The sequence below is a fragment of the Mytilus galloprovincialis genome, chromosome 4 (genome assembly GCF_965363235.1).
Source record: "Mytilus galloprovincialis chromosome 4, xbMytGall1.hap1.1, whole genome shotgun sequence".
Taxonomy (NCBI): Eukaryota; Metazoa; Mollusca; class Bivalvia; order Mytilida; family Mytilidae; genus Mytilus; species Mytilus galloprovincialis.
In genome coordinates this window covers 40,951,159-40,975,946 of record NC_134841.1, presented here as the reverse complement: position 1 = coordinate 40,975,946, position 24,788 = coordinate 40,951,159, and the positions used below count along the sequence as shown (strand labels likewise).

Sequence of the window (24,788 nt, the reverse complement as noted above, 5' to 3'; positions counted from 1 at the left end):
CTTTGACCTGGAGATTTTTATTAGTCTTTGTTGATTTAAGATGCAATTTATTACTTGGAGGATTATGTAAATATTTAGAAATCATGTAATTGTATTTGCCTTGATTAAATGCATTGTATCTATGTTGAAGCAGTTGCACATTGGAAATGAAATTGAATATTTGGAATGAATGGATGCAGCTCATTAAAAGTTAAATCTTCTTTTGAAATGATTAAAGAAATAACACATATATATGAATGGAGAATCAATTTATTTAACTGTGGAGTCTTGAAGGGGTGCAGGGGGGGGGGCAGGACCTTTGTTGGGATTGGATGTTATTAAGCTCTGGAGTTCAGGATTGATTCTTATGGGATCCAGGAATTCTTTTTTCGAATTTCAGGATGTCGGGATTTTAATTTCTTTAAAATTCGGGATTAAAGATTTCATGACCCATCCAATCCCCCTTCAGTCTTGACAGATGTTCTAAAGTGTTCTGGGTGAAATGATGAGGTTATACCTTACAGTGTATCAAAATGGTCCCAATAAACATCAACTTTACATGTAAAGATTCTGAGATTCATTATTACTCCCCTACCAATTTTTCTTGTTGGTCTTTTTAGTGAAAATAAAGTATATTACGAAGACAAACTCTGAAGTCAGCAGTAAAAAGGTCATGTCTACTTTGGAAATTCATTTGACATTTGTTTTAAAATATTATTTTTCAAATTTCATAATTATAAAAAAGAAGATATGGTATGATTGCCATCCAATGACACAACTCTTCAATTGAGACCAAATGACACAGAAACTAACAAATTAAGGTTGCCATACGGGCTTCAACAATACGCAAAGCCCATACTGCATAGTCAGCTATAAAAGGCCCCGAAATCACAAATGTAATTCAAATAAAACAAGCCAATTAACTGCCTGAATTAATGTACAAAAAACTGGCAACAAACGACCACTACTGAATTACAGGCTTCTGACTTTGGCCAGGCACATACATACAGAATGTGGCGGGGTAAAACATGTTAGCGGGATAAGTATGTTTTTTTTTTAAAGGATACTTTTCAATTTCCAGTCATTTGATTTCTAAGAAATATTATCTGAATGTAGTTGCTAAGCCTTTTGAAGCTAATTTGTAGAAGGCATATACATTATTCTGTTGAAAATCTCAAATAAATCTTTTCTGAAAATCATCTATGTATCATTTGACTTTAAAGGAAACTGTCATTCACATGAATACTTTTGTTTTCAGGCATAACAAGTCTGAAAATTGATTATCCATCATCATTTGTACATGTATGTATGCATGTATCGATTGTTGAACAAAGCAATCATAACATTAAAGATAGATTTAGACATATATAATTTTCTGAAGATTCATTAATAAAGTCCTTGTTACTAATCATAGAGGTGTTTTGTGATGTATGTATCTTAGCTTTGATATTTGTGCATCTAAAATACCGTAATATAAAAAAGAAGATGTGGTATGATTGCCAATGAGACAACTATCCACAAAAGACCAAAATGACACAGACATTAACAACTATAGGTCACCGTACGGCCTTCAACAATGAGCAAAGCCCATACCGCATAGTCAACTATGTAAAACTATTTACTTTTGCATATTTTTTGCATTTATCCCTTTCTAGCTGACTTCACAGTAATTTATTTGGGTGAATTTATTCTCTATGTGTTGGTGTATTCAGTTAAGAAAAGATAAAAGTTTGATTTGCTCTTAACCATTTATATTTGCATTAATATGTTTTTCTACTCAGAAAATTATCTTTGTAAGTTGACTTGCACATGTCTGTTGCTTGTTTACTGTTCACATCAAAGTTTGCTGGAGAACTTCTGTTAGGGTGAACAAATATACATCTACGTTGATAATTAAGTAATGTCAAAAACTTTACTTGCAAGAACTATTTCCAGAAAACTCAGAAGCAGATTAATATAGTGAGAAATCTAAGGAATTTGCCTTTGTTTGAAAATTTGCTACGCTGTCACCCATTTGCCTTTTTTCTAGGGTGTAATCTACAGTAGTTATATAGCTAACTGTGTAACCCTCTTAAAATAAAGTATTGTTGTTGTTGTAGTCCATTCCAATTTTTACCAACACCATGTTGATTTATCCACTCAAAAGTGTGTGTCTACTTTTTAAGAAAGTTTGGTGATGGGTTGTGAATAAAGTTGTTTGCTGTGTCAAATACCTTCTGAGTTTAGACATATAAATACATTTATACATCTATAGGCTTGTGTTGTGATGTATATATATTCATCCATACTTGAAAATCAATGTGATTTGAACCCAGGGGAATAACTAAGATCAATGTTCATAATAATGATTGTCCAAGAAATAGCACTAAATTCATATTAACTGTATGATTAGCACAATGCTGTATGTTTAATTATGTATTATTTGCTAATAGTGGGGTCATTTATCGCCAATTGTTCTCAACTATCATCCACAGTCAATCTCCATACGATGTTCAATACAAGTTTTGTCCCAGAGGAGTAAAGATGCTTAGTTCGCTTTCATTTGATTTGTTGAAGTGTTTTCACTTATATGATATTTGATGAAAGGTTGTTTGTTATGCTAGTGAGCGCCATGGATCTATAGTTAGTTTAACTTGACGATTGTGATGTGATAATCATTGCCTGCATAGTTACATTGGTCAATAAGAATAGTTATTTACTTGTATAGAGTTTTTCTCAAGGTCATTGGTCAATAATTATAGTTATTTACTTGTATAAAGTTTTTCTCAAGGTCATATAGATTTGTAAGTGTTTTAATACCAATTATAGTATTATTATACAGTGTTTCAACTTATCCTGTATAAAACCTATTCCACCAATGTTTAGACAGATTAAGGAATATAAATCTCAATGTGAAGATATGTTTTTTCTCCAGTGTATAAAAAGAAGTGTTATTTTCTATAGACAAAGATTCATTTAGATCTTGACAATAAGAATTCTAGAACTATCAAATAATTGTCAGATTTTTATACGACCGCAAAAATTAAAAAGTTTTTCGCACTCTAGTTTAGTAAAAGTGAATAGAAATCTATGAAATTTTAACACAAGGTTTATGACCACAAAAGGAAGGTTAGGATTGATTTTGGGAGTATTGGTCCCAACATTTTAGGAATTAGGGACTAAAAAGGGCCCAAATAAGCATTTTCTTGGTTTTCACACCATAACTTTAGTATAAGTAAATAGAAATCTATGAAATTTAAACACAAGGTTTATGACCATAAAAGGAAGGTTGGGTTGATTTTGGTAGTTTTGGTCCCAACAGTTTAGGAATAATGGGCCCAAAGGGTCCAAAATTGAACTTTGTTTGATTTCATCAAAAATTGAATAATTGGGGTTCTTTGATATGCCGAATCTTACTGTGTATGTAGATTCTTAATTTTTGGTCCCGTTTTCAAATTGCTCTACATTACGGTCCAAAGGGTCCAAAATTAAACTTAGTTTGATTTTAACAAAAATTGAATCCTTGGGGTTCTTTGATCTGCTGAATCTTAAAATGTACTTAGATGTTTGGTTATTGGCCCAGTTTTCAAGTTGGTCCAAATCGGGGTCCAAAATTAAACTTTGTTTGATTTCATCAAAAATTGAATAATTGGGGTTCTTTGATATGCTAAATCTAACTGTGTATGTAGATTCTTAATTTTTAGTCCCGTTTTCAAATTGGTCTACATTAAAGTCCAAAGGGTCCAAAATTAAACTAAGTTTGATTTTAACAAAAATTGAATTCTTGGGCTGTTTTGATATGCTGAATCTAAACATGTATAATTAGATTTTTGATTATGGGCCCAGTTTTCAAGTTGGTTCAAATCAGGATCCAAAATTATTATATTAAGTATTGTGCAATAGCAAGAAATTTTCAATTGCACAGTATTCAGCAATAGCAAGAAATCTTCAATTGCACAGTATTGTGCAATAGCAAGAAATTTTCAATTGCACAGTATTGCACAATAGCAAGAAATCTTCAATTGCACAGTATTGTGCAATAGCAAATATTTTTAATTGCACAGTATTGCGCAATAGCAAGAAATATCTAATTGCACAATATTGTGCAATAGCAAGAAATTTTCAATTGATTGGAGTTATCTTTCTTTGTCCAGAATAGTAGTTGAATCAACTTAAATCATTGTTTTATACAATATACAATGTATAGTCACTTTTACTACCAACTGATAAATTAAAACAATCTTTACCATTCAGTGATAACAAGCACCTTTTGTTACATTTTAATATTTTATGGTGTATTTAAATGAGTAGTTATTGTTGCAAACTCCATTAGAAATTTGAATTGAGATCAGTTTTTGAAAAAGGAGAAGGGGGATGTGAAAAAAAATAGGGGGGGGGGGGGGTAAATTGTTCTCATTTCAGATTTCATAAATAAAGAAAATTTCTTCAAACATTTTTTGGAGAGGATTAATATTGAACAGCATAGTGAATTGCTCAAAGGCAAAAAAAATATTTTAAGTTCATAAGACCACATTCATTCTGTGTCCGAAACCTATGCTGTGTCAACTTTTTAATCACAATCCAAATTTAGAGCTGAATCCAGCTTGAATGTTGTGTCCATACTTGCCCCAACCGTTCAGGGTTCAACCTCTGCGGAGCATCTGGTTTATATGGTCAGGGAAGGATTATTAGGGAGGTATACGGCTTCACCTCTTCATTTATGGTTACTCTAGGCTTTTTACCAGTTCTAGTACAAATTCTGACTAGTTGGGGATACAGGCCACCATTTTTCAAAATCGTTGATCAGCATCTGATGGTGCCACCAGGACTGTGGCTATAAGCTGATGACTGTAGTATTCTATTAATAAGTATTAGATACACCTACAAGATATTTTCCTGGCAGAAATCTTTCTAAAAATTCAGTCTATTTATTGCTATAGCTAATGTGACTTTAACCTTTGACATATTGACACCAAAATCTATAAAGACCTTTTTCTTACAAATTGGCATTTACCAGCAAAGTTGAAAGGGCTGTTGGACAAATGATATTGAATCCTGATTTGTGCCAAAAATTTTGTCTTTTGATAGTTGCTGTGACTTTGACTTTTGATCTATAAGCCAAACAATTTAAAGGGATCTTTTCGAGCCAATGAGGCATTAACAAGCAAGGTTTGGTGAATGATGGTCATTTGGTTTAAAAGAAAAAAATCCTAAAACCAACATTGTTATTCTTCCAATAGCTGCTGTGGCTAAGATCTTTGTTCTATTGACTTCAAACTCAATGGGAACCTTTCTCATTCCTTAAAGCAGTATAAAAAGACTGTGGTATAGTATGACATATGCTTTGGAAGATAACATTGAAAACTACAAAATTTGCTTAAATATGAGAATAAAAACAACACGTTATTAATTTAATGTGTCCATAGAGCTTTTCTGGATTAACCTCCATTAGGAAAGCTTAAAGTTAAATATTTGAAAGCCAAGACTTTATCTAAATCAAAACAGTTGAAGAGTTTTATGACCAAAAGTACCTAAAAAATAGCCAAATTCATTATATGAGTCTTGCAATAGCTGTTGTGACTTTGACCTTTAATCTATTGACTCCAAAATCAATGGAGGTTTCTCTTCACCCATATGACAATATCAAGTCAAATATGGTAGAGATATGTTCATAAGATTTAAACCAAAACCAAAATGTTGATAACAGGATGCTGTACGGTGACCAATAGTTGTTCATTTCTGTGTAATTTTGGTATCTTGTGGAGAGTTGTCTCATTGGCAATCATACCACATCTTCTTTTTTATATATACACCATATTCCTAGAAGTGCTTTGTCACAACTTAAATTCACTCAAAACAAGAAATGAGGAATGCAGCGTGCTATTTTAACATTTTTCAATGTTTAATGTACCATAAATAAATTCAAGCAGTATAATAAAAATAAAATCCCAGCAATTAGGTTGGGAAAATTGATAGCTGTTGGTGGATCAAGTTAGAATTAGGTCATAACAATTTGCATCCATTTCAACAACACTTTCAAAGAATGAATGCTCTATAAAATATAAATGACTTTCTTAGACTTGATGAAGATGTCAAATAAATTAATTGTTAATCAGCACAAGTGTACAAAATTGAAGTCAGTGTTGATTTGAACAACAGAAACAGATAAACAAATCATGTTGACACATTTCCTTTACAATTATTACATCTAAGAAGGGACCAGTTTTAATGTGAAACATTTTTGGTTTAATTCATCCAATGGCCTTGATCTAAAACTGGAAACTGTTTGTCATGATTAAGTTCCAAAGCTTATAGAGTCAACTTGGCCTTTACACAGCTACCTAGTCATAAAAAAGCAGACTTGAACCACTGCATGAAGTGGACAACTTGAACAATTGAATACTCCAAGACCTTTCTTTTAGTTTGCAGATGATATACTATCGCAGTAATTTGATAGACAATTTTTTGTATTTTTAAAAGAATAGCCAAAATCATCTATTATAAACATTACCAATGGTAGAACCAAGGAAACCCAAATATTAAATTTAAAATTAAATGTATGTTTTTTTGGTTTTTTTTTTATTCATATTTGGTCGACCATCTGGGTTAAGCGGAATTTCGACAAGCAAGGTTTTACAATCCACATCATTTGAATAGTTTTTACCGGCATATCACTTGTCATCTTTTTACTGCTGACTGCAGTATTACTTAACAGTCTTTTCTTACAGAAAACTAAAAAACCTTATGAATAAAGCCATCAGATTGAAGTAATATACAACATATTTATTGTTACGATGGCAGACAATACTTCATTGTACTTGAAATAGATAAAATAGTCATATAATAATGAAAAATTATGCAAGGATTTTCTTCAATTTCCTTTTGCCTGTCATTTTTCGAGACATCTGTTAAACATCGAGCAGAGATGTTGTTGCCCTTAGGGACCGACGTTTTTTCTCTCTCCGGTAGGATCGATATATAGGCTCAATCATCGTCAACATCAGTTGAGAAAAAGCATTAAATTATACAGAGATAGATCATTACACTTTATCAGAATTAAGAGAATGACATTCATCAATACAGTATTGTCAAAGGTTTATAAATTGCAGAGTATTAATTTAAATCTTTTGATATTTATAAGGTATTTTTTTTGTAATTACAGATTTCACTTTTAATCTTAGTAAGTGCTTATACCTTTTTGATTGGCTCTACCTACTATGCTTGAAGATATATCTTTTAGTATTAACTATAATTTGATTTTTGTGTGTATTGTAAAGTTGAGGAAATTGTTAGAACTATTAGGTTAAGATCCATCATGTCACAACAAACGCAATAATTATGTCGTAAAAAGTTGCTTTTACGCTTTCTTTAAGGTCATGGTGTTCTTTCTTAAAGGTCATGGTGTCGTCTGCTCTTATTCAACTTACAATTTTAGATTTCTCCCTTGGTGTCTTCTTCCTCATTTAACTGAATGAAATAAAACCATATAAATTTTCAGATGTTTTGTGGACTTTATATTACCCTAGCTGTATTTGGCATAACCTTTTCGATTAAAATGGTTGGTACTCAATACTCTTCTACTTGGTACTTTATTTGGCCTTTTTAACGTTTTAGTTCACCTGACCTGAAAGGTCAAGTGAGCTTTTCTCATCACTCCGTCGTCCGTCGTCTGTAAACTTTTACAAAAATCTTCTGCTCTGAAACTACTGGGCCAAATTTAACCAAACTTGTCCACAATCATCCTTGGGGTATCTAGTTTAAAAAATGTGTCCAATGACCTGGCCATCAAACCAAGATGGCCGCCATGGCTAAAAATAGAACACAGGGGTAAAATGTATATTTTGGCCTATATCTTTAAAACCAAAGCATTTAGAACAAATATGACATGCTGTAAAATTGTTGATCAGGTCAAGATCTATCTGCCCTGATATTTTCAGACGAATCAGATAACCTGTTGTTGGGTTGCTGCCCCTGAATTGGTAATTTTAAGGAAATTTTGCAGTTTTTGGTTATTATCTTGAATACTATTATCGATAGAGATAAACTGTAAACAGCAATAATGTTCAGCAAAATAAGACCTACAAATAAGTCTGCATGACCAAAATTGTCAGTCAACCCCTTAAGGAGTTATTGCCCTTTATAGTCAATTTTAACAACTTTTTCGTCATTTTTTGTAACTTGTACAAAAATCTTCTTCTCTGAAACTACTGGGCCAAATTTAAACTTACTTGGCCACAATCATAATTGTGGTATATAGTTTAAAAAATGTGTCCGATGACCCCACCTACCAAACAAAATGGCTGACATGGCTAAAATTAGAACATAGTGGTAAAATGCATTTTTTGCTTTATATCTTTGAAACTAAGACATTTAGGGCAAATCTTTCAAGATTTAAATGTCCATCAGAATAAGATCTATTCCCTCACAAATTTTCAGATGAATCCTACAACCCATTGTTGGGTTGCTGCCCTAAAGTTGATAATTTTAAGGAAATTTTGCAGTTTTTGGTTATTATCTTAAATACTATTATATATAGAGATAAACTGTAAACAGCAATTATGTTCAGCAAAGTAAGATTTACAAATAAGTCAAACATGACCAAAATTGTCAGAGAACCCTTTAAGGAGTTTTTGTCCTTTATAGTCAATATTGAACGACTTTTCATCATTTTTATACGACCGCAAAAATTTTAATTTTTCGTCGTATATTGCTATCACGTTGGCGTCGTCGTCTACGTCATCGTCGTCGTCGTCGTCGTCGTCGTCGTCCGAATACTTTTAGTTTTCGCCCTCTAACTTTAGTAAAAGAGAATAGAAATCTATGAAATTTTAACACAAGGTTTATGACCACAAAAGGAAGGTTGGGATTGATTTTGGGAGCTTTGGTCCCAACATTTTAGGAATTAGGGGCCAAAAAGGGCCCAAATAAGCATTTTCTTGGTTTTCGCACTATAACTTTAGTTTAAGTAAATTGAAATCTTTGAAATTTTGACACAAGGTTTATGACCACAAAAGAAAGGTTGGGGATTGATTTTGGGAGTTTTGGTTCCAACAGTTTAGGAATTAGGGGCCAAAAAAGGGCCCAAATAAGCATTATTCTTGGTTTTCGTACAATAACTTTAGTTTAAGGAAATAGAAATCAATGAAATTTAAACACAATGTTAATGACTACAAAAGGAAGGTTGGTATTGATTTTGGGAGTTTAGGTCCCAACAGTTTAGGAATTAGGGGCCAAAAAGGGACCCAAATAAGCATTTTTCTTGGTTTTCGCACCATAACGTTAGTATAAGTAAATAGAAATCTATGAAATTTAAACACAAGGTTTATGACCATAAAAGGAAGGTTGGTATTGATTTTGGGAGTTTAGGTCCCAACAGTTTAGGAATTACGGGCCAAAAAGGGACCCAAATAAGCATTTTTCTTGGTTTTCGCACCATAACGTTAGTATAAGTAAATAGAAATCTATGAAATTTAAACACAAGGTTTATGACCATAAAAGGAAGGTTGGGTTTGATTTTGGGAGTTTTGGTCCTAACAGTTTAGGAATAAGGGGCCCAAAGGGTCCAAAATTGAACTTTGTGTGATTTCATCAAAAATTGAATAATTGGGGTTCTTTGATATGCCGAATCTAACTATGTATGTAGATTCTTAATTTTTGGTCCCGTTTTCAAATTGGTCTACATTAAGGTCCAAAGGGTTCAAAATTAAACTTAGTTTGATTTTAACAAAAATTGAATCCTTGGGGTTCTTTGATATGCTGAATTTAAAAATGTACTTAGATTTTTAATTATTGGCCTAGTTTTCAAGTTGGTCCAAATGGGGGTCCAAAATTAAACTTTGTTTGATTTCATCAAAAATTGAATAAATGGGTTCTTTGATATGCCAAATCTAACTGTGTATGTAGATTCTTAATTTTTGGTCCAGTTTTCAAATTGGTCTACATTAAGGTCCAAAGGGTCCAAAATTAAACTAAGTTTGATTTTAACAAAAATTAAATTCTTGGGCTTATTTGATATGCTTTATCTAAATATGTACTTTGATTTTTGATTATGGGCCCAGTTTTCAAGTTGGTCCAAATCAGGATTCCATATCAAGTATTGTGCAATAGCAAGAAATTTTCAATTGCACAGTATTGCACAATAGCAAGAAATATCTAATTGCACAATATTGTGCAATAGCAATTAATTTTCAATTGGAGTTATCTTTCTTTGTATAGAATAGTAGTTGATAATATATGTTGGAAATTTGCCAGACATGACTATAATGTCATTTTCTATTTTTATTTGCCAATAACTTTATGTAAATAACTTCATTGGAAATTTGCCAATATAAAATGTTGCTGATGAAGCTTTTTTTCCTTATCTTATCTAAAATGTTTTTAGATAATGTATGTTGGACATTTGCCAGACATGACTATGATGTCATTTTCTATTTTTATTTGCCAATAACTTTATGTAAATAACTTCATTGGAAATTTGCCAATATAAAATGTTGCTGATGAAGTTTTTTTTATTGTTTTATACAATAAACAATGTATATTCACTTTTACTACCAACCAATCTTTACCATTCAGTGATAACAAGCACTTTATTTTACATTTTAATATTTTATGATGTATTTAAAAGAGTAGTTATTGTTGCAAACTCCATTAGAAATTTGAATTGATATCAGTTTTGGAAAAAGGGAAACGGGGATGTGAAAAAAAGGGGGGGGGGGTTTAAATTTTTCTCATTTCAGATTTCATAAATTCATAAATAAAAAGAAAATTTCTTCAAACATTTTTTTGAGAGGATTAATATTCAACAGCATAGTGAATTGCTCAAAGGCAAAAAAAACCTTTTAAGTTCATTAGACCACATTCGTTCTGTGTCAGAAACCTATGCTGTGTCATGATCAACTATTTAATTTTAGATTTAAAAAGTTTGAAGAAGAAATCTTTAATTGATTTGTAAAATCTTGACATTTGTTTTGTGTAAAAAAAACCCATGTAATGTCAAAAATTTGATCACAATCCAAATTCAGAGCTGTATCACGCTTGAATGTTTTGTCCATACTTGCCCCAGCTGTTCAGGGTTTGACCTCTGCGGTCGTATAAAGCTGCGCCCTGCGGAGCACCTGGTTTGATATGCTGAATCTAAACATATACTTAGATTTTTGATTATGGGCCCAGTTTTCAAGTTGGTTCAAATCAGGATCCAAAAATTATTATATTAAGTATTGTGCAATAGCAAGAAATTTTCAATTGCACAGTATTCAGCAATAGCAAGAAATCTTCAATTGCACAGTATTGTGCAATAGCAAGCAATTTTCAATTGCACAGTATTGCGCAATAGCAAGAAATCTTCAATTGCACAGTATTGTGCAATAGCAAATATTTTCAATTGCACAGTATTGCACAATAGCAAGAAATATCTAATTGCACAATATTGTGCAATAGCAAGAAATTTTCAATTGGAGTTATCTTTCTTTGTCCAGAATAGTAGTTGAATCAACTTAAATCATTGTTTTATACAATATACAATGTATATTCACTTTTACTACCAACTGATAAATTAAAACAATCTTTACCATTCAGTAATAACAAGCACTTTATTTTACATCTTAATATTTTATGATGTATTTTTAAAAATGAGTAGTTATTGTTGCAAAATCCATTAGGAATTTGAATTGAGATCAGTTTTAGAAAGGGAAAGGGGGATGTGAAAAAAAAAATGGGGGGGGGGGGGGTTAAATTTTTCTCATTTCAGATTTCATAAATAAAAAGAAAATTTCTTCAAACATTTTTTTGAGAGGATTAATATTCAACAGCATAGTGAATTGCTCAAAGGCAAAAAAAATATTTTAAGTTCATTAGACCACATTCATTCTGTGTCAGAAACCTATGCTGTGTCAACTATTTAATCACAATCCAAATTTAGAGCTGAATCCAGCTTAAATATTGTGTCCATACTTGCCCCAACTGTTCAGGGTTCAACCTCTGCGGTCGTATATAGCTGCGCCCTGCGGAGCATCTGGTTGTAACTTGTACAAAAATCTTCTTTTCTAAAACTATCGGCCAAATTTAACCAAACTTGGCCACAATAGTTACTAGAGTATCTATTTTAAAAAAGTGTCTAATGACCCCGCCTACCAACCAAGATGGCTGACATCAGTAAATACAGTAACAGGTGAGCGACACAGGCTCTTGAGAGCCTCGAGTTTGATTTGAGTGTCACTGACATTTCTTTTGTGGATAATTGAATAGTTTAATGACTTCAAACATTGTCTGAAGAGTTGGAATCACAATCAAAAGTAAAAAAAACAACTTTTTGATGGATCAAGGACCTTTAATCAAAATACCCTAGGTCTCTATCACATTCGCTTTATAGGGTCATTACTACATTTCACATACATAGGAGTTAACTCCCTTAGGTTCATTACTACATTTCACATACATCTATAGGAGTTAACTCCAATGTAGTCTCAAGATCCCCTTAGGTCTATTTATTGTTAACTTCCTGAGAATATATCTATCAATTGGATAAATAGCAGTTCAATTTGTATCTTTTACAATTTCAAAGAAGTAGAAGTAGTGCTTCTATGAAACAAAGTGTTTGGGGAGATAACTCCTACTCAGAAAATTGCTCATTCAAGGGAAGTCAGTTTTAAAAGCATATGAACTGTTTGATAGTGTATACTAAATATCTAAGAAACATATTACAAAACTTTAAAAAATGGAAAGTCCTAATAATGTGGGTTTGACACTTTTACTGAACTAGGCCCAAATGTTATTATTGCCATTATTTGGTTGATCTGTCATTTGTTAACTTTTCACAATTTATCATTCCCCTCTGAGACCACTTATCCAGTTTAATCAAACTTTGCACATACAGACAATTTTTGATTCTTCATGATAAGCTTAATTTCTTAAATCAAAAATTTATGCAAGATTAATATCAGTATAACCAATGATTAAATAAGATCTCTTAAAAGCTTGAAATTTACTTAAATGTCAAATAGTAAGCTTTAACTAGCTCTTAAACTTCTGGAACAATTGAATTTAAAGGATTGTACATGATATTAACACATGTTTGATCATTAAATCACAAATTCTAGAAATTCTTACATAGAGGATTCTCTAACTTAAGCATTGAAACTTTTAAAATTTCCATGAAGGAAGATAAAGAAAGATTTTGGGTATATTTAAGTATATTTTGGGGGTATTTCAAAATGTTGTTCCATGTAATTTTAATTAATCAAGTGACTACTTTTCAATGGTGAATTTGTACTGCTTGTAGCAAAAGTGAGCTGCATTTCTGTTAGACTACTTTGTGGGATCAACAGCAGAGAGACAGCAACTCAATGACACAAAAACCCTGACATTTAATGTCAACAAACAGTCTTCAACAATAGAGAGGTGTCTTTATTCACCCCAAAATAACAAAGAATTGATGACCCCACTCAGGGCCGTAACTAGGGTTCTAATTCATGGGAGGCAGGGGTTTGGGGCCGCCGCCAATTTTTTTCCCTCACTTAAATGGCTAAAAATAACCTGTTTTCCTTCGATTTCCTTACTTTAAGACTCATCAGTATTGCTTGAACCTAGAAGCAGTTTTTATGCAAAAACAAACTGAGTTTGCTGTTTTGGTGAGCCAAGGCTCCGTCTTGAAGGCCGTACTTTGAACTATAATTATAAACATTAAATATATTGTGACAGCTGATTTTTTTTCTCTCAAAATAATAAAATGGCTAACAAAAATTAACCGTTTTCCTTCGATTTCCTTACTTTAAGACTCATCAGTAATGCTTGAACCTGGAAGCAATTTGTTTTGCAAACAATTATTATCTGTATTTGAAGATAATTTTGTTAGAAATCAAACCAATAAGTAAAAAAAAACATATAAAGCAAGATAATATAGAACGCAAGATTTTTTTTTTATCGAGGACCTTGAATTTCAATATTGTTGAAAGCTGAACAGACATGAATAGAACTACAACGAATGGGAGTGTTTAACGACTAAGGCATTGACCATAATGTTCTCGTACGATCGGGAGACGTACTGTCTGATTAGACACGTTAAAAACTGATTCAGTCGGTAACGAAGTTCCGATATCATAAAAGATTCACAATACAAAGGGAACTTCCTCTGCTTAATTGAGCCCCTAAATAAATGTGATTAGTTAAGTTTTATTTAAAATTGTCGAAAGCAAAGTTTATATGCGTTCTCGTACGACATAGGTAAAAAAAAAACTAATGAATAACAGATGGATGGCCACTCGAAAAAAAAAAACTACAACAAATACCGAAATGGTTCACTTTCGATCAAAAATCCGGGGAATGACAGATATATCACGTATCATGATAACACTGTTGAAATTATAAACGTGTGTTGTTTATAATAAAAATTCAAGTTCTTAGTTTACATATTGTCAATATTTTATTTTATTTAAATTGGTGTAGAAAATTTAGGGGAGGCAGTTGCCTCGCCTGCCTCATAGGTAGTTACGGCCCTGCCACTCATGGCAGGTCCTTATGACTTTAATCTCAAATCACAAGGATTTTCATATTTCCTGCCTATTGTCTGTGGTTCTTTACAAACACTCTCCACTAATAAAACTGTCTGTCCTGATATAGTTATTATTGCTGATAGAACTTTCAAATACTGACAATCAATTGATTAAATTCAAACGAAATCTTGTACAGATTTTCAGGAACGCTGTGACATGTAGTTGAAAAAAATACAAAACGAATAAAGGGATGTTTTGTGCATACTTAAATGAGACAGCAACCCAACATCAATAAAAGACACAATTGACATCAAGTGTCAAGATTGAGTTGTCAGCAATATGCAGTATAAAAAAGGATGTTTCCCTTGCGTTACCAAACACATGTTTTATATATGTCATGCTCTAAAACGACAGAATCTTGTTGTTGTGAATAAATAAGACAGACTACCAAGGTTCTGAGATCAACTTAAAATCCTTTACAGAACCCAACCCTCACCTCAGAAAATAAAAAAAAAAAAAAAAATGATTTATTATGATTGTTTATATTTCTTTATTCATTGCAATTTTCATTTATATTTTCAGTGAATTTTGACCATTTTCAAATTCTTAGAGCCATTGGAAAAGGAAGTTTTGGAAAGGTAATGTTTACATAAAATCACAGATTTGTAAGGTTTGTTATCTGTTTACGTTTACCCATAAAACTTTCAAATTATAAGATTCTGTAGTGAAAATCAATATTTTCCTCTTACAAAAACAGGTTTAATAAGTGATTCCTTCTAATAACACATGACACTATTGAAACCATGAAATGTGCATTAAGGTATATACTCTAAGCCATAATGGATTTTGAATAAAAGTCATGTTGCACGATACTTCTTATGAAATTGATTAGGAAAATTATAGCGGTATTGTTAAGACATATCTTCAGAAATGTAATCTCTACTACAGTAATTTTCCGTGTATAATTCTTCGTAAACTATGATGTGATTGAAAAGTCATGTAAGTCGGGGATATGCATTGAGGCAATAAATAACAGAATATAAACTTAGTTTTAGACCTGTAATCACTGTAATATCATCTATAGTAAGGTGTCTACATTGAATTAGAAAAATCAGCAAAACTCAATCATTTAATGTTTTAGTTTTTTTTGCTAATTTTAAAGGGAAGTTAAACAGTGTTTGACATGTAGGTCAGCTGGTAGGCCAGATGCCTGTAGATTTTCCTAGAGCTCATATAGGTAGATGCTGTGATCGAATATAAGCAGATTTCTGTAAATTAAAAAATCAGGGTCCTCTAGACTTTCCTACAAACATCAATGATAGTACTTCTGCTTTTGATAAAAAAAATAGTCACAATCAATGAACTTTAAACTTTGCCATACTTTTTAGAGTTGAACAGTCTCACAAAGATGAAATAAAAAAAAAGCAAGACTTAGGTACTCTGTTTAAGGCAGTGGCATCAACAATGTTTTAGTTTATGATTAGCTGACTCTGCAACTGCACCTTCAGTCATGGTTCATTTTGCATTGTTTACTTGTTTGAATATTGCCATTTTAATTTCAACATTTGCAAATACATTCTTATTCATATTTCGCCTTCGGTCTCAAGTAATAAATTAGCTTAACTTCTCTATGAGGGGTGAAGCTTACATGTAATATCTCTGTTTAAAGAAACAAACTATAACCATAGCTGGCCAGTGACCTTGACCCTAGTATATAAGCACCTGTTCCATAATAACTTGTCATTATTTTTCTAGAGGGTGTGAAGTGAACACTTCACTTGAATTCTTTTTAGTTATTTTTATCTAAGATTTAGGGGAAAGTTACTAAAGTTACATTTAACTTGTCTACGATGTACGACAAGTTCTAATGTTATTTTGTTAATTAGAAATAATAATTCCTCAATTGTCTACGATGTATGACAAGTGTTGATGGAAATGATTTTAAAAATTTCTTGTCTACGATGTATGACAAGTGTCGATGGAAATTAATTAAAAATGTTATTGTCTACAATGTATGACAATTTTATATATTCATTAAGTTTTTGCCTTAGTACGATGTACGGCACATTTGTTACTTAATTCATACTCTGTTTGTTAAACAGGTAGATATTTAAAAGTATTTCTATTCACCTGAAGGTCGTGAGTACTCTTCAGAATTTACACGTGTTTTACCTGCACAGGTACACATTATTTTATTACAATGGCTGAATTTGATTATGCAAACGTATTGCTTTTGCAAGATGTTTAGAATGATGTTTACACTTACAAGGGTGATGGCTATGATTTTCATCACCTCTGGGTTGTTTTAGAAATTAAAGATGATAAATGTAATAGGAAAACAAGAGGTATTTTGAATAAATCCTCTTCTTAAACAGTTATAAAACCTAGTAGTTTTATAAAAGATCATAATGGCATTGCAATTGGAAATAATTGACAAAGCAACAGAACCTGTCAAAAGTAAGTTTTAAAATCTAGTGCTACTTGTATAGCTTCAAAATCTACTTGATTTGTGAATATTTCTCAAGATAGTGCTGTTGAGATTTAAGATAGGCATGTATATTGATGCATTGACTCATTATTATTAATGTAGTAAAGAACCTGTATGAATCATGAGGTTTGAGACAGTTTCTCTGCCTTCAACTCAAGCAGAGTTTGTAGAGAAACCTGCTGCTTTATTCAAATTTTGCCATTAGAGGCTTACTTTAATGTAGATTTAGTTCTAAATTTTGATCTGAACTACTGTAATGATACCGTGCATGTACCTCCTTTTGGAGTTTGTGCCATGGCTGATGATAGTCCAGCCGGAGCTGAATTTGATACGTCTTTTGATTCCTGCATTAAGGTTTTCAGAAGTCTTTAAGGCTTCTCTTAGTGAGATTAATGGTCCATTATCTCATCCTGTTTGTTGAACAGTTTAATCATGATTTTGCTTGGAATATCCCAAAATTGTTTAAAAAGGCGGAAAACTGTGTCTAAGTTTTCTTCTGGACTTTTTGTGACTGTTAATAATACTACCATGTCAGTAAATATCAAATCAGGAAAATATCAAGTTCATAGAGGAGTAAGTAATACTATCACCCTGAGAACTGTGAGAATCCTAGTGTGTCTAGGATAAATAAAAAATCGAAATTGCACTGCCTAGACAGGCCCACTCTGTGGTTTCAAAGATGCAGGAAACCCAGAGATACTTTATTAAGGGGTTGATCATCATCCCTATTGTTGAGTTGGCTATTTTTTGTTGTAAGAATGAGCCATTAGATCTTGATAATACGAGGATTTTATTGTAAAATTCTATTTGTTTGTTTGACCATGGGTTTCTGGTTAAACGCATAAGAGATGCTCAGAAATATCTAGATGATAAAACTTATTTGTTATTCTGATGTAATAGTTGATTTATCACGTTTTTAGTTATGATTGCATGAAGCAAACTTGGTGATTATACGAAGATTCTAAAGCAAATTCTAGATCCTTGGAAGAGGTTCCAGGTCTAGCAATTAATTTACTCCCAGCTGTTATGGGAAAGGCAATATCAGTCTTTTAACTGCGGAGACTCTGTTGGTCAACAGGGCGTATACTAGTAGGCAATTCCCTTCATTGAGAGGGAGAGGTTTCCCGAAAGGGAACAGAGAATCTCAAAGAGGTCACATTTCTCAACCAGTTGCTATATACAGTAGATAACTTTTAAAATTTTTTGATTTGGAAAATGTTACTAATGATCTATTGATATTAGATTTAATAAGAAATGGTTATAAAATTATTTTTAATGATGTACCACAAGGTTCATCATTTTTAAATAGATACATTTCACTTTTCATAAGGATGAAATAATTTCAGAAGTCCAAAAATTGATAGCTTTAAGAGAGCTATTTAAGAGGTTGATCGATCATTGGAAAATCAGTTTATTTCCTATATTTTCTTAGTTCCTAAGAAAGATGGGTCTTCAAGGCCTGTTATCTATTTGAAAAATTCAAACAAACTTAGCTTGTGGCTAGCAGGACCATTTATCTTTTGTTTAGATGTAATTCTTAGGGATAATTATCTCTATATATATAGAGAGCTAACATCTATAGATCTCACAGATGCATATTTAAGTATCATTTATGATTATATCACAATTTCCTGATTCATGTGGAAAGGACATTGATATGATATTTATGTTCTTTGTTTTGGATTGGCTTCTGCATCAAGAGTTTTTACTAAGGTTTTAAAACCTGTCTATGTATTTTTATGAAATAATGTCACTTGAAGTATATACATGCTATAGTTTATACATTGATAATTCTTTTATTATGGATCAGAATTTAGATGGTTGTATTGTGAATACAGAAGAAGTGGTGCAAATGCTTGATAAGCTGTGCTTCAGAATAAATTTTGAGAAGTTGGTACTCATTCCTTGGAAGCACATTGTTTTCCTTTGTCTCATTTTTGATACTGAGCTATTTAAGTTTTTTCTGACAGATGAGAAATGGTAAAATTATCTCCCTTGGGAAATTCTTCTTAAATAGAATTGTGTAACTGTATTATAGATGATTTGCATCATATATTGGTCTTGTGGCACATACTTTTAATGCAGTATTTGTGGGAATGTTACATTGCAGAAACATGGCGAGAAATAATGTTGAAACACTGTATAGTTGTTACAGTGTTTATTATCATCAATAGGTGAAATTTTTAACAATTTAAAATCAGAAATTAAAAATTGATTTATAGACCCATCCAAATAAGTTTTTGGATTGGACCAGATGCCTGATTAGAAGGATTTGGGATCCAAATTTGAAGAAAATTTTTCTGTTGGTAGATGGAGCTTCTTTAAGAACATGCGCTCATTTCATATAGATTTCATAGAATTGTTGGCTAAATTTTTCTTTTGGAGAGAAATTTTTAGTCACAGAGAGTTATACAATCAGAAAATACATTTTCAGTAGCTTTTATTATGCAATAGGAGGTATAACCTCTTTGTCACTTAACATGCTTACTACAAATATTTCATTAATTGGGCTTGGTGTTCAAGAAAGAACATTTTTATCACAGCTCTTTATATTCCTGGTAAGAAAATTTTGATGCTTATCATATGTCTAAAAAATTTACAGATTCAACAGGATGGCAATTGAAAGAAGATATATTTGTTTTGTTGTTATCACGTTTTCATTTTCAAATCTGTAGATGATTGTTTCGTTGTCTTTTGACCAACAAGCTCCTTTCAGAGATGTTTGTACTTTTCATGATTAGAATTAAGACCTTATATTTTCCCATCTTTTTCATTGTTGGGGATAATTATAAAGAAAATTATTAGTGATAAAGTTCAGAAGGCTCTTTTGATTATTCCTTGTTGGCCGGCTCAGAGTTGGTTTTCTTTGCTAAGACCAATTTTAATTTATTTGCCAGTTAAACTGCTAAGCATGAAAATTAGTAACAATGTTGCATACTGAAGAATGCCTTTCCGTCAGGAAGAGACTTAATTTAACTGTATATTCTAAAAAATATAAGTGAACCAACACCTGAAGGGTTGATTGTGCGGTAGGGTAAAAACGTGTGTATTATATTCAGAAATTACTTTAATATAAACAGGAGATTTCAGAATCATTTGTAAAATATATTTACACTTCATCTTGGAGACCATGCATCTATGATCAAGCATTATCAATACTTTTTGAGAAATTTCATTATTTGGTGTGTTCAAAGAGAACCAATTCCTTATCACCATCTAAAAGGGATGTGATTGATTATTGAAATCTTTTGTAAAACACCAGCTTTTCATATTCAGCATGTTTAATGTGAATTTTACTTGGTCTATGTTGATACAGACTTGATCCTTTAAGAAGTAGATGTTACTAAATTTGTTTGTTTACTACATGTATATGTGAATGGTTGCTTAAACCTGAATCTGCAATTGAAGAGTTAGATACTCTTTCACTGTGGAGATAAATTTAGTGCTATCTTTTTTAAGTTCTTTATATTCATTAGAGGATTTAACATTGAAGACTGTGTTGTATACTTGTGTCTTTATTTGCCTTGACTACAGCTGCCAAAGTACAATCTTTATCAGCTGTAGATTTACATTCTATGTCTTTCATTCAGAGACATGGCACTTTATTTTTTCATATACATGAGTTTTTGAAAAATACTAGATCTGTTAGTTAGTCTACCTAATGAGGTGATCAAGGGTTTTGATAAAGCAAAACTTTGTGTTGTTAAGACAATGATTTATCATGTTTTGTGTACAAAATATGTGAGAGAATTCATCTAAGTCTTTTCGTAAAGTTTAGATAGTTAGAGAGAGTTCTAATTTTAGCCGAGGTTTTTTAAGGTTTACTCATTTAGAGGAACCTCTTCATAAGTGAATTTAGCTTCAGGATGTTCTTTTAAAGACATTATGGCAACAGCTTAGTCTGGACATATGGTAAAACTTTGTATAAGTTCTATAACAGGAAAGTGAATAATATCAGTACTAAAACACTTGTCTTCAGTTGTAGTTACTGGATGATCTTGTGATTTTTATGCTTTATTAAATGTTGGCATTTATATAAAAATTGTTTTTAGTTTGTGTCTACACTTTAAACAAGCTAATTTATTACTTGAGACCGAAGGCGAAATATGAATAAGAATGTTCCTTCATCCAAGCATATCTTGGATGTGCAGGATGAAGGTCATTCTTAGAATATGAGCCTGAGGCTCGAAAGTAATTAATTCCCACCCTAGGGATTATCTGAGTCAGACCCACCCTTTTCCAATGGGTTTTATATTTGGTCGACACAAACTTGCTTTAAATTATGACAAGTTATTATGGAACAGGTGCTTATATACTAGGGTCAAGGTCACTGGCCAGCTATGGTTATAGTTTGTTTCTTTAAACAGAGATATTACATGTAAGCTTCACCCCTCATAGAGAAGTTAAGCTAATTTATTACTTTCGAGCCTCAGGCTCATATTCTAAGAATGACCTTCATCCTGCACATCCAAGATATGCTTGGATGAAGGAACATTTTGTACAATCAAAATTACAAAATGTGAGACATGGCTCTTGAGTTAACAGTTTATTATACACTTGGCTGTATTAGAAATCCCCATTTGAACATATTATGCAATGATATCTTTTAGCTGCTGCATTAGATTTCCTAAAAACTTTAATTCTTAAACGAATTTATCATGCACAACAATATCCCCTTTTGAAGTTAATTGGGCCATAAAATCTTCTCTATGCTCAGAAACAATTGTTCTGATGCTGTAATTAGCTTTAATGACCATAAAATGCCAAGCTGAAAATTCTAAACAAGTTATATTGAGTGAAAATTGTGCAAATTGTACAAATTGACATATTTTATATCTTTGAAATTGTCAGTCCAAACAGTATGTTATAATGAAAAGTTATCAATAATTTAATTTTAATGGAATTTTTATGAACAAATTCATTTGATTATCACTTCTGTGTTGCAATTAATACAAACAGCATGCCTGTTTTATGGATCAGAAATTGTTCTTTGGACACAAATTTTCAATTTTCAGTTAAATGTAAAATTGTTTAAACACATGTGAGTCAGTTAGTGGATATTGGTTTAAAGATGTTCTCAGTGCGCGACAAGGACGTTACGTGTGTTTGACTCATACATGTCAAATATTATTTGACATGGATATCCTGTCTAATTTGCAGTTCTGTCCTGGCTCGATCTCCAGCTTCCTTCACCATAAAAACTGGCTACCATGATTAAGACTAGTATGCGAAACTTATCTATAACAACCATCTTTCAATCAAATTGTTTCAATGAGATTTTCACATTTAACTGTACAAAACTGTAAGATAGATAGAAGAAGAAGTGGTATGAGTGCCAATAAGACAACTATCCATCCAAGTCATAATTTGTAAAAAGGTTAACCAATATATGGCCAAAGGAGGGCCTTCAATACGGAGCCTTGTGTCTTACACCAAACAGCAAGCTATAAAGGACCCCAAAATGACTAATGTAAAACCATTCAAACAGGAAAACCAACAGTCTACTATGTATAAAAAAACAAGAAACAAATGTTTTTTTAAATCACATCAACAAACGACTATTACTGCAACAACAGGTTCCTGACTGAGGACTGTAAGGGGCAAACACATGCAGCGTGTTTAAGCTTTTTATCAGGCACCAACCTTTTCCCTGACCTGAAGTAACAGTTAAACACATTTCAAATAGGTATGAGTATATATTATGTATTTTTCAAAAAGACACGAACCTAATGACAAAAATAGAAAGTCATGAAAATGTTAACATACAATGATAATATAATAGCCTTTTGTAGACAAAGTTTTAATCATTGAATCCATGATAAATTTATTTATAGACGGTTTTCAAAAATAGCCGGATGTTTATATGATATAAAAAGTCATTAATAAATCAGCCAACAACAAGTGATTAAAAGAATACTAAGAGTAAAGAAGAAACAGTAATGGAGTCCCAGGTTTGGAACAGGAACGGGAACAAAAGTGTGGCAAATTTAAACAAATTATTTTTGAATTCCAACATTCCCGGTCTTTTTATTTGAAAGACCTTTTTTGTGACTGGAAAACGGTTTCAAGAAAAACATATTGGCTGAGATATTCACAGTCTCTTACCCCTTTATTTTTGGAGGCTGTGACCGTGTCATTGGACAATACAAATTGATTCTCCATACTTTGGAAGAGAAACTATGATTATGATTTTGAAATTTTATCCAGTGTTGGTGCAATTAATCAGTAATAATTTGAACATCTATTTTCTTGTTTCAGGTTTGCATTGTTCAGAAAAAAGATACAAAGAAAATGTTTGCTATGAAGTATATGAACAAACTAATGTGCATCAAAAAAGATTCTGTCTGGAATGTTTATCGAGAAATAGAAATATTAACTAGTTTGGAACATCCATTTCTTGTCAATTTATGGTTCACATTTCAAGACGAAGAAGACATGTTTATGGTGGTGGACCTACTTCTAGGAGGTGACTTACGGTACCATATTCAACAGGAAGTACATTTCGATGAATATCAAGTCAGATTGTATGTTTGTGAGATAGCATTGGCGCTGGATTACCTTCAACAGAATAATATAATTCACAGGTAAATTTAGTCATTGCATAGAATGCATATGTCAGATCCAAAATTGCATGGTGCTGACCAAAAAATTTGGTGAACAGTATTTTGGTAAGGACTCTCAGAAAACAATGTAACCTAAGTATAAAACAATTCCAAGCACTTCATTAATTTTGATTTAACTTTTGGTGTTTTAAAGCCACTTTTAAGCACCACATTTAGGCTATTTACTGGCGACCAGTTTTAATTAGTTGAGGAAGCTGGAGTACCCGGAGAAAACCACGACCTTCGATAGAAAAACTGACAATCCTAGTCAATTAAGATTGGGGTCAAGTGAACCTGCATGAGCAGGATTCAACCTCACAACCTCAGTGTTGACTGGCTAACAATCATTAATTTTGATGTGACAGCTTGATTTATGAGTATGGTGAATCATATTCCTGTACTGAACACTTTAAGTCCACAGTGTACTCATTAGGCAACAATATTGCACAGTTACAAAGTAACAGGGGAATTATTTTACAGTAAAAACATAACCAGATTATAACATTCTCAGAAATTACAGTAAATCCAAAAAAATGTCATGACAGTTAACAATGTTAAATAATGTCTAGATGCAGTCAATCATTTCCAAATTTGAAATTATGTTTTTGGTCGGTGCGTCCCTTCATTTGTCCGTCTGTCAGTCTGGCTTCCAGTAAAAGTTTTTGGCAAGGTAGTTTTTAAATGAAGTTGAAGACCAATCAATTTGAAACTTAGTACACATGTGCCTTTTGGTATGATCTCTTTAATTTTAATGCCAATTTGAGTTTTGACCCTAATTTCATGGTCCACTGAACATAGAAAATGATAGTGCCTGTAGGGCATTCATGTACTATGGACACATTCTTGTTTACCATTCCAATGTATCAGTTGATTCCAACAGTGATCTTATGATTTTTTTTAATACTGTGTCACCAACTTTTGTGGAGATGAATACAATTCATGTACATCTATGATCTTTATGTAAATTTCCATAGTATTGACAAATGGAAGTTTTTAACGACCTTGACTGGCTATACAGCCCTTGCACAGTCGGGATATGGGACAATCTCTTGTATGACATCATTTTCATAACACTTTACAGGAAATTAATCTTGTCATCATTATTTGAATATATAGTATTTGCATAATGGCTTTTATTATCAGACAGAATATATTGGTCGTGTTTAACACCTTCTGACGGGGCAACAATGTCAGTGTTATTTGTTTGTCTCATGACATAGGCGGATCCAGGGGGGCCCTGTGGGGCCGTGCCCC

The 24,788-nt window shown here is 32.2% G+C and overlaps 1 protein-coding gene across 1 annotated transcript in view; it reads left to right on the top strand.

The window, feature by feature from the left end:
- The window catches only part of LOC143072158 (serine/threonine-protein kinase 32B-like), a 75,838-nt gene that overhangs the window by 6,551 nt on the left and 44,499 nt on the right, over window positions 1–24,788 (top strand). Inside the window, exons 3-4 of the mRNA XM_076246973.1 lie at window positions 15,027–15,082; window positions 23,191–23,516. Coding sequence (XP_076103088.1) covers window positions 15,027–15,082; window positions 23,191–23,516 — 382 coding nt within the window. The remainder of the gene's footprint in view (window positions 1–15,026; window positions 15,083–23,190; window positions 23,517–24,788) is intronic.